General features: G+C 44.9%; 1 protein-coding gene across 1 annotated transcript; it reads left to right on the forward strand.

The window, feature by feature from the left end:
- Nucleotides 1–1,168: 1,168 nt before the first annotated feature.
- On the forward strand, nucleotides 1,169–10,169 carry hsd3b7 (hydroxy-delta-5-steroid dehydrogenase, 3 beta- and steroid delta-isomerase). Its single transcript, XM_046414387.1, has 6 exons — nucleotides 1,169–1,408; nucleotides 2,692–2,847; nucleotides 5,151–5,259; nucleotides 7,560–7,659; nucleotides 8,113–8,275; nucleotides 9,354–10,169. Exons 1-6 carry the CDS (start codon nucleotides 1,249–1,251, stop codon nucleotides 9,764–9,766), a joined length of 1,101 nt encoding a protein of 366 aa, XP_046270343.1. The 5' UTR covers nucleotides 1,169–1,248; the 3' UTR covers nucleotides 9,767–10,169.
- Nucleotides 10,170–10,404: the final 235 nt, after the last annotated feature.

A 10,404-nucleotide genomic window follows, 5' to 3' on the forward strand; every position in this document is an offset into this window, starting at 1 on the left:
GAAAACTGAACTTTCACCCAAAGTTTCAGTACTTTAGCAGACTGAAGCGGCTTTTCTCGGAGAATCTCCCCGTGTTGTGCTTCACCCAGCCTTTAATCCTAAAAAACAAATGAAGATGTCCTGTGCCTGAGGAAAAGCACACCTCCATCATACTTCCCACACCTGAGCAGGATCATTCTCGTGCTTTCTCAGATGTGCTCTGATGTGGTTTTTCATGAGCACCGGTTCCTCTCAAGCCGCCCTCCCACACAGGCCCGTCTTATACTCGGCTCTTCCCCTGATCTCACTGATGTTTCCCTCCAAGTTGGCGGATCTCTCGGTAGATTCCCTCCTTCTTCTTGTTCTCACCTTGAGTTTTGAGGAACAGCCCACGACTGAAATCTTATCATTATGATTACGAATGTCGTTGATTCACGGCCTTGACCTAATTTGTGCATGTCTGGGTGAACTGCAGCAGCTACAGTTTTGTTCATTATTGACCTGAAGTGTGTTAAGTTTCTGTTTTTACATCAGCAAGTCAGTTTAAAAAAGAGTCAATATTTGACTCCAGAGGCTCTGAAAAAATAACTCTGCTCTCATGTTTGGTGGGTCAAGTGTTACACAACTGCTATAGTTTCAAGCGCATACCAGCCTCGTATGCAAACCCTCTACTATTACAGCCTTACCACAGTATATTAATAGTCCAGCACATGAATTCAACCCATTGAGGGCTGCTCAGTCAGTACACACACAGAAATGCACACACTTTTACTTTTCAAAACGCCAGAGGAAAGTATTTATGTTTAGTTTCACTATGGATGCCCTTTGCTAAGGCTTTTAATAATTACTTCATATAGTTATGTTTTATAGGTCAGCAGTTAAAAAGCAGTTAAAGAGAACAACTTTTGCTTTGCCAGATGTGAAAGATTAGCTTATTCCACTCACATTCTGCGAGATCTGCAAAGCTTGATTATTAAAGCCTTTATAAATGATTTATAAATGCAAGACTTCTTAGACCCTGTATTCATTAGTTTTTAGTTTATTACCAACATTCAATTACATTTTTAACCAATATTATTATTTTCCGATAATAAAATTTCATCTCTTTATTTGTGATGTGTTGGGGTAACTATGGAAAACTGTGCAACGCCCCACACAGGCTGTCAATAAAGGTTTGAAAAAAAACCCTCCCTCTCATAATGTCTGCTCGGCCGTGAAGGTCTCAGTGTTCCTCACGGGAGGCTGGCGGGTTGCTTCACATCCAGCAGCATGTCTGATCACCGGCGGGGGCTCGTCTATCTGATCACCGGAGGTTCAGGCTTCCTCGGCAGGCACCTGCTCAGGATTTTGCTGGAGAAGGAGGACAATCTGGAGGAGGTGCGAGTGTTTGACAAACGTCCCGATCCGGCTTTAAACGGGCTCAGCACAGGTGAGTGACAGCCGCGCTGCTCTTTCCGCCCGCAGCTCGACACCTTTTCTGATTAAAACCGTCGATTTGGTGTGCCGACAGCCGTTATATCTGCTTCACAACATCCGCTGTGTGTTTTTGCTTGAAAAATAACCGCGTTGTGTGTGAAAAGTCATTTAAATTTGGCTGTCATCTTTCAAAACAAAACAAAACAAAAAAACCAACACGACCGCTTCGAGAAGCCCGATGAGAAGTTTCATTCCCCTCTCACGCACAATCGTAACAACCGCAATTTTTCCAACTACAGAAGCCTGCGTTGGACTTTGGCTCACTGTGATACTGGCAAATGAACCCTGCTGATATGGAAAACGTCACTTGTCTTGCTGCCTGTGTGTGCCCGCTTCAGTACAGCTGAAGTGAGTTTCTGCAGTGCTTTGTGACGCTGGTTTCCCTCACTGTGTGGTCACTGGGTCAGGACTGGACTGTGGGTCAGTCTGTAGAGATGACAGCTGGACTGTGAAGCCAGGATGGCCGACTCCCCAGCACATCCTGCCTCAGGATGAAGATATTTTATCTTGTCATCACATCATCTGACTTAGAACAGGATGAAGGTGTGCTGAGTTTTCCATGGAAGCAGGGCGGGGAACAAAACCCACATTATAAATTAAAACTCAAGCAGGGTTTCTTTTTAAAAAAAAAATATTACAGCACGTTACATTCAACAACCACAGGCGTTTTTGCTTGCTCATCAGGCGTCAGGAATGTGCCCCCAGTATCCTACAGTGGAAAGGGCTTTTGTTCAGTTTTCCTCTTTTGTTGACCAAGAGGATTGAGGCTGTGCAGTTTGAGAGATCAAGAGAGATCGGCCTCAGTGACGCCCTTTGTAAGCCTCACGGCCCGAGGGAAGCGAGTCGTCCTCCTGTGTGTGGTCTTATCTGCGCAGTTTGAATGTAATTTGACTTAGTGAAAGCATGTGTCCTAAAGCATCCATGTAATAAGTTCAATTACAGATGGGAATGTAAACTCCAGAGGGAGTGTCTGCATTGCAACACAGTTTCAGCTCGCTGTTCAAAAGTCAAGGAGAGTTCAGGCCAGCAGAGATAAACCGCAGGTGTGAGACCTTCATGAATGATCACCAGTGAGGTAGTGTTGGCACCTGTCTAACCAAAACTAAAACTGCGGTTTTGTAATGTTTGGGTGAACAAAGTGTGACCGTACACTCCCGTGCAGTTCGGAGGAAAGCAGCCCTGATCTCTCATCACTCATCAAACCGTTTTGACTGTTTCTTCCTGTTCCTCCCTCAGAGCGGACAAAGGTGGTGGTCATTCAGGGGGACATCACAGACCACAGCAGTGTGCTGGACGCCTCCTGCGGGGTCGATGTCGTCATCCACATGGCCAGCTTGGTGGACGTTTGGCACCGAATCCCAGACACCCTCATCCACTCCGTCAACGTCACAGGTGAGACTTCATCAAAGCCGTCATGCTGATCATTACGAGGAAAGAGGGGGGGCGAGGAGTACACGTCAGCACGTGATTCAGAATGCTTTACTGTGGGAAACCAGAAAACAGGAAGCCTTCTCCTGCGTTGGATGATTTTCAAGGGCTTCTGTTCACTCCTGGTGACCATAATTAAGTTACATTGAATACTGAGACAATGTTGTCCATCATCAGCCAGTCACGCTGCCCATTTCTGGTGTGACAGATGCTTCCTCTCACCATCCGCTCAAACCTGGCTTAATGGCTGGTTTTATTATATAATTTGGTATTTTGTATTGTTCACAAAAGTGTTTATGGTAAATTCATGTTTAAAGATTTAAGAGAGGCTTGGCTGGTCTGCTCTGAACTGCTTGGCCCTATAATCTTCTACGTCACATGGTTGAATAAATGCTGTCTGAGAGGCTTATTTTCAGCCTGACACTAATGTAAATCTTATGGGAAAAAAAGAACAGAAGTTATATATAATTAATATTCACTTTTGGCACAAAACCTCAAAGTCTCCTAAAAAGCTCGCAAAACTTCCCTCCCTTTTCTGGAACATGACAATAACAACATTTCCATGTAAGCATGATTGAATATCGTCAGCCCTGTGTGTGTGTATGTGTGTGGGTGTGTACACAACACTTGAGTTAGAAATTTCAAAGTAAATTTCCTGGGATTTTTTGATCCTGCCTGTGTGAATTCACAGATCTTGTCCTGTATGTGAGGAAAGAAACACCATATTTTTGTGGTGGTGCCGATAGCGACATGTCAGATGAAACTCATAATGGGTATTCAGTTCAGGTATGATAATCTAACCAGGATGCACACTGAGGAAGCTGTCCACATTAACAAAGTGTGAGATTGTGTCTGGGTTTGCGTTTACGTGGGTTGTGCTGAGTCGATGTCTGGCCTTCAATAGTCCGCAGTGATTCAGCAAACGGACAAAAGGTGCTTCTGTTAGCTGTTAGCTCTTTTTCTTTCACCCAAAACAACAGACCTCTCACAGCTGCTCGAACTGAATGAATGACTTATTCACGTCTGTCTGGAGTCTCACAGTTCACGTTACACCTAACTCAGCTGAATGAAATCAGATATCCATATGAAGTCACCGGACCTCGATGCCGTTAAGGTCCGTCCGCCTGAGTAAAGCTGAGGATCCCGGGCTGAACTTGACTGTGGTTCAATCTGGATTCCTCCAGCTGAGAGGTATTACAAGAATTTGGAACCATCTCCCATGTGTTGGTCTCGGAGGGTTTTCATGCTTTTACTACTTCATGTTTCATACAGTTTGCTTCCTCTTCTTCAGCCTCCGAAACAAGGTGCACTACGGGGAACATTGTTCTGGTTTCCAGAAGCACCTTTTGTCTGTTTAAGTGGCTGGTTTGTTTGTTGGCAGTCAAAGCCAATCTGTTTCTAAGACATTTCTGTCCTCTGGGAGATAAGGATGAAAACTAAAGCTTATTTTCATTGTAGTTATCATTATTTAGTCTGTAAAATATCAGAAAAACTCTTATGTCCAACCAGCACAGTCCACAACCCAAAGACACTTTATTTATTGTCATAAGTGACAAAGAAAAGCTGCAAATCCTTACACTCAAAAGCTGAAATTAGCTGATCAAAGTCAATTTTCTTTCAATTGAATAATCAGTTTATTGACCAGCTGTGGCAGCTCGACTGGGGTCCTCACGTGAATCAGCATCAAGACAAAGACTAGTAATTAGTTGATCAGTCTATAAATAACACGTTCATCCTGTTTAGTGTTGGTATCAGCAGGTTTTCTGTGCAGCCGTAGTTGTTTGTTGCTGTCAGTTTGTAGCTCTGAGGCCTTTTCTATTTTCTTACTGCGTGCAAGGCTAAGAGAGCAAGCCAAAATCATTCTTGCAACAGATTCCAGCACTGTGTTGTCAGGGCTTCTTTTCATTCTCTGCCAAACTGGGAGGAGAAAACTGGAAAGACCTTAAAGGTATTAGAAACAATCACAAAAGGTTTTCCTCTTTGCAGTGACCACAACATGCGTCCTTCCTCGCAGCTCAACAGAAAACATATGGATCTCATATCTCATGTGTTTTATTTAGTCAACCCCCCCCCTCCCCCGAGGGGGGAGTGCATTTTCAAAACGAAGAATTAAAAATATTTTATAAGTGTTTAAACGATAAACTGAAGGATTCAGAAGATTCCAAGACGGTCAGGTTTCTTCAGCCTCGCGTCTCTGCGGTATTGAGAAACACAGATTTTGGTTTGTTACGCCTTCTCTTACAAAACACTGTTTTCTCTCTTCTCAGGCACAGAGAATGTGATCAGAGCCTGTGTGGAGTGTGGCATCCAGACCCTGGTCTACACCAGCAGCATGGAAGTGATCGGTCCCAACATCAAGGGTGACCCTTTTATCAGGTGAAGCTAACAAAAAGAAAAGAAATCAAAAAAACCCCCACATCCTTCTCTGTTTACTTATTTCTGAACTTTATCCAGCTGCCCCAGTGTCAGGGTCCAAATGCTTTCCTCACTGAGCACACATGGCTGCAGTTTACACTCCCTTTCTGAGAAATACTTATGGCTCTTTCAGTTGCTGTGCTTCCTATCTTATGCTTATCCTCCTTCCTTCTCTTGAATGCGCCACCATAGAAGATTCAAGGCCTGTGCGGAACAGATATGATCGGGTGGAGACGCAGCACGCGATGATCGTGCTGAGGGTGGGTGTGGGGGGGTTGAAGTTTTGGGTGAAGTGAAGTGAAAAGAGCCACTGCAACAGGATCTATCATCTGCATTCAGAAGCTGCTGTTTTGCATCACGCCTGCAGCTTGTGACATGCCTGTGACCTTAACTTCAAACTCGCTTTACCAGTTGAGAATTACCCCGACATGATCCTGTCGCTGTGTTACTTAATGAGTTTGAATAACCTTGTTGACTCGTGCAAATTTATGTATCACACATGTAAATGTTGTGAATGGCAGTTCAGTGCTGCATTCGTGGATGTACGAATTCACAGTGTGTCCCCACTTCCAATTGTGGTAGAGGGTAACTGCTGCATTCGCAGTCCACTGTTGCTGACATGTCAAAGAAAGCTGTTTCTAAGTACTGACCGTCTCCTGGGACGTCTCTATAATTCAAGAGAGCGCTTCATTCTTTCCTGAATAAGAGGCGAGTGAACTCACACGCTCTGTTTCCAAGCACTCCGCTTTTGTCCAATGTGGGTCTTGGGAGTGGTGTTACACCGCGGTTGTTTGCAGGTATGTGTGGGATGCAGATGCCAGAGGTGTTTTTGCATGCACATGTCACATTTATTTTACTAACAAATTATGCAGTAAATCCAAAAGTACAATTTTGGTTTTCTATTTCCGCAAACACCAGGGACACTTGACCATCACACCAACAGGGACTTTAATGACGTCTCATTGTAAACACACAGACAGCTTTGCAGCTCTAACAGCTTCCACTCTTCTGTGAAGGCTTTCCACAACATGTTGGAGTGTTTCTGTGGGAGTTTGTGCCCATTCATGCAGTAGAGCATTTGTGAGGTCACACACTGATGTTGGACCAAAAGGCCTGGCTCACAGTCTCCGTTCCAGTTCATCCCAAAGGTGTTGGATGGGGTTGAGGTCAGGACTCTGTGTGGGCCAGTCAAGTTCTTCCACACCAAACTCATCCAACCATGTCTTTATGGAGCTTTGCTTTGTGCACTGGGGCACAGTCATGCTGGAATAGAAAAGGGCCTTCAACAAACTGTTGCCACAAAGTTGGAAGCATAGCATTGTCCAAAATGTCTTGGTGTGCTGAAGCATTAAGATTTCCCTTCACGGGAAGTCAGGGCAGGGCACGTGTTTAATATAGTTGTGCGTATTATGTGTCAGATCGGCATACCGATATCGATAAAAATATCTTGTGTGTGTGGGTGGGTTTCTCCTATTGTGTTTTCTACTTCAGGGAAGCCCTTGACAGCCATTGTTTTGAACATACAATAAAAATCGTGTGGAGATTCGAGTTAACATAAGTCTTCACAGTTGTTGAAAAAGTTGTGTCGGTTGCCATGGAACAATACAGCAAGCTTGACGACAGTGTAAACATTCATACCAGTTTCATTCAAGTTTTTTCTTGTTGGTGAGGAGGTTGATCTTCACTCTGAACAGAAGTCAATCCAGTTCCATTGAAACACACTGAGAAATCCAAACCACCGAGAAATTTACTGAAAGGACGAACAAACTGTGCACAAGCAGCAGTAAATGATGCGGATCTTATCTCTCCAAACGTCCAGTGGTCGTCCGCCGCCACGAGGCAGGACATTCTTGCAGATAGTGTGTGTGTGTGTGTGTGTGTGGGGGTGTGGGTGTGCTTGGCTTGACACGTAAATGACCACAGCTGTACCTCAGAACAATTTTTGGCACTCCCTCTGCGCTCTCGTCACACGACTGAATCACATAGTAAGAATGAACATTTGTCTGCTTTACTGTCCGCCCAAGCACTTCAAATAAAAAACATGTGAGAATATGAAACAACAAGTACGGTCCCCGGTCCCCCCTTCTTCCACGTTTCTGTCTCTTTATCCCGTTCTGCGCAACTTTTCCTCTCTGAGCCGCTGTTTTCCACTTGGCCTTATTTAAACACATTCCTTTCATACATGTGGCAGGGTCAAGAAAACACTCTCTTCTCTCCCGAGCCCTCCTCTCACTGCTCCACTGTTTTGTTTTTTTCCACAGGGGCAACGAAGACACACCTTACAACGTGGAGCATGCCATGGCCTACCCGAAGAGCAAGGCGAAGGCGGAGAAGATTGCGCTCGAAGCGAATGGCGCCAAGGTGTGCTATGTTGTACGATGTTCACTTCACACATAAGCCACTGCTCTTTTCATTTTAACGAATGCACATTTTAACTGTTTACAAGCACACTGAGAGAACTAATAAGTTAACAACTGTGTTGAAATAAGAATCATAAAACTATGCTGATGTAATGGAAATTGCTGAATATTCGATCCTGTATTGCATTATGTTGATCTTGACACGGTCAAGAAAATGTTTGCCAAGTAGGTTCGCTCAGATTCCAGCCTGGAAAAAGACATGAGGGAATCTCTTGTGCAACTTGGCCACATAATGATGGACACCCCCACCCCCACCACCACCCCACCCACCTTGTGGTCTTGCTGTTGCGGCCAATAGTGCATTCATAATAATCCACAGAATCCTACCCTTTGACCCCCGCTACGTGAATGCTTTACTTCTCCTGAACCCTGAACTCTTTTGTCTCCTGTCCAGGTGAAGGGCGGAAAGTCTTTGTACACGTGCTCCCTGAGGCCGACGGGGATCTACGGCGAGGGGCACGAGCTAATTAAGGATTTCTACAAGCAGGGCGTACAAAGGGGAGGCGTGATCGTCGGGGGCGTGCCAGAAAACTCTGAACACGGACGGGTCTATGCAGGTAAGGCTAATGACTGTTGTGAGTGCTTTTAAGGACACGTCAGAGATCCTAAATGTAGCCTTGGAATCCTAAAAATAAATAAATAAAGAACTCTGTACTATTTCTGGCTCTTAAAGTGAGCCAGACTGATGATGACTTGTGTTCACAGCAGCCCTAAAAGCAGAAGTGCAGTTGTCATGCAAAGGCACTTCCTCTGCATTTCGCAGAACTGCCTTTGCGACTGCTGACTCCTGAGAAGCTGCTCGTCCATGAGTGAAAATCACAAAGTCTGTTCATGAAAACGTGGACACAGCAGGAATACTCCAGCCTGTGTTTCTTGCTTGTGATGATGATGCCATGCGAATATCATCAGTCTGCACTCATCTTAAAGCGCGTGCACATCATGAAATGAATCTCCCTCCAGGTGTTGACATTTCTGAGGATGCAAGTTCACTGTTGGTACATAAGACACGTCTGTTTTGCAAATGACCGCATGCTGACGTTACAGCGGAGGTCAGCGTGATGTGGTCAGACGAATTAAGTAACTGAGCACATTTGCACAAGTGTGGCACTTTGCGAAAGACTTTCACACCAACAGACCTACCTGACAGCACCATATAAAGGCATAATATGCAGCAGTTGCCAGATGCTGTTTTTAAACACGCCATTGAGCGATTCCGGAGAAAGATCATTGTTTGTCGAGCCGCATTCCCAGCTTGTTGACGGTGCCTGATGCCACGATTAGACGACATTTAGAAGATTAAACATACATCAGCCACATGCCCATGATCTGGCACAGAGAGGAATCTGCCTTCGGACTGACTCCATTTCATCTCCTCTTTCATCAGTCACGTTTTAAGTCTGTCAGCCTCGTACAGTGTTTGTTGCAAGTCATAAAACCCAAAAATAACTCAGTAAAAAGAAATTTGAAAGGGTTTGACACAACAGTGGCGAGAACAACAAGAAATCATCCCTCACACTGATTGCTTTTGGCATTCGAGTGCATTTCACTGCTGAGGGATTTGCACCAAGGTAGATGTCTGAAGTACTTCTTCCCTCGTCCCTCCTGATGTTCAACTACATTTTTCTGTTTTTTTAGGCAACGTGGCCTGGATGCATGTGCTCGCAGCCCGAGCGCTGAGAGAGCGCCCGCAGACGGTGGGCGGTGAAGCTTTCTTCTGCTACGACGACTCGCCCTACAAGAGCTACGAGGACTTCAACATGCTCTTCCTCTCCGCGTTTAACTTCCGAAGGGTCCGCATTCCCTTACTGCTCCTCTGGTTCCTGGCCATGGTCAATGACCTGCTCCGCTGGTTGCTCAGCCCCGTGTACAACTTCACCCCGCTGCTGAACCGTTACACGTTGGCCGTGGCGAGCACCTCCTTCACGGTCCGCACAGACAAGGCCCTGCGTCACTTCGAGTACCGCCCCCTGTACGACTGGGAGCAGTGTAAGGCCCGCACGCAGAAATGGGTTGACACGTTCCCTCAGGATAACCCAAAAGACACTTAATGTGACTTCAGGCACGGCAGCGCACGTCAAAGGCTGCCGGGCGTGCAGGACTACATGTGTGTTTAAAGGTGTGACCTGCTTTTGGGGGTCGATATAAAGGAATCAAGTGGGATTTATTGTGTTAAAAGACACCCGATTTCACTCTTTCATTTGTGTAACATGCAAGTCGAGCATTTGTAGCTCAGTTATAAATGAAACGTCCTAAAGTGTTCAGTTTGCACATACGTTAGCAGCTTTGTGAAAGCAAATGTAAGTACAATATATGGACTTCGACCGTTATATTATATGTTTTATTTTCAGTAATTTAAAGAATAATATTTTAGAATAGAATTGTGAGAATTGTGTCATGTATAGTTTGTTAATTTTTTTGTAATTTTTAATAAAAATTATTTAATATATTCTACATGGCTTTGCTGGCGATGATTTTTGCACATGAGTCACATTTCGGGGAGAGGCTGCGTTTCCATGATTTTCTTTCCATAACTGATCTTGTTTATGTGTTTTGTCACTGTGCATACTGTACATCGTAATGAAAGCGTGTGCCAGCTGTAGCTCTGACTCATGGTCTTACATAACTGATTTTGTTTAACCGCTCACATGTGTTCCTTGATGTGGCTGTTGGACATGCATGGCAGTGG

Source organism: Scatophagus argus, chromosome 16 (genome assembly GCF_020382885.2).
Source record: "Scatophagus argus isolate fScaArg1 chromosome 16, fScaArg1.pri, whole genome shotgun sequence".
In the NCBI taxonomy this organism is placed as follows: domain Eukaryota; kingdom Metazoa; phylum Chordata; class Actinopteri; family Scatophagidae; genus Scatophagus; species Scatophagus argus.

Excerpts from the sequence above, each read along its gene's own strand:
- hsd3b7 (XM_046414387.1), top strand. The coding sequence starts at position 1,249 with ATGTCTGATCACCGGCGGGGGCTCGTCTATCTGATCACCGGAGGTTCA. Across the intron at positions 1,409-2,691 it reads TTTAAACGGGCTCAGCACAG|AGCGGACAAAGGTGGTGGTC; the intron begins GTGAGTGACAGC and ends TTCCTCCCTCAG. Across the intron at positions 5,260-7,559 it reads AAGGGTGACCCTTTTATCAG|GGGCAACGAAGACACACCTT; the intron begins GTGAAGCTAACA and ends TTTTTTCCACAG.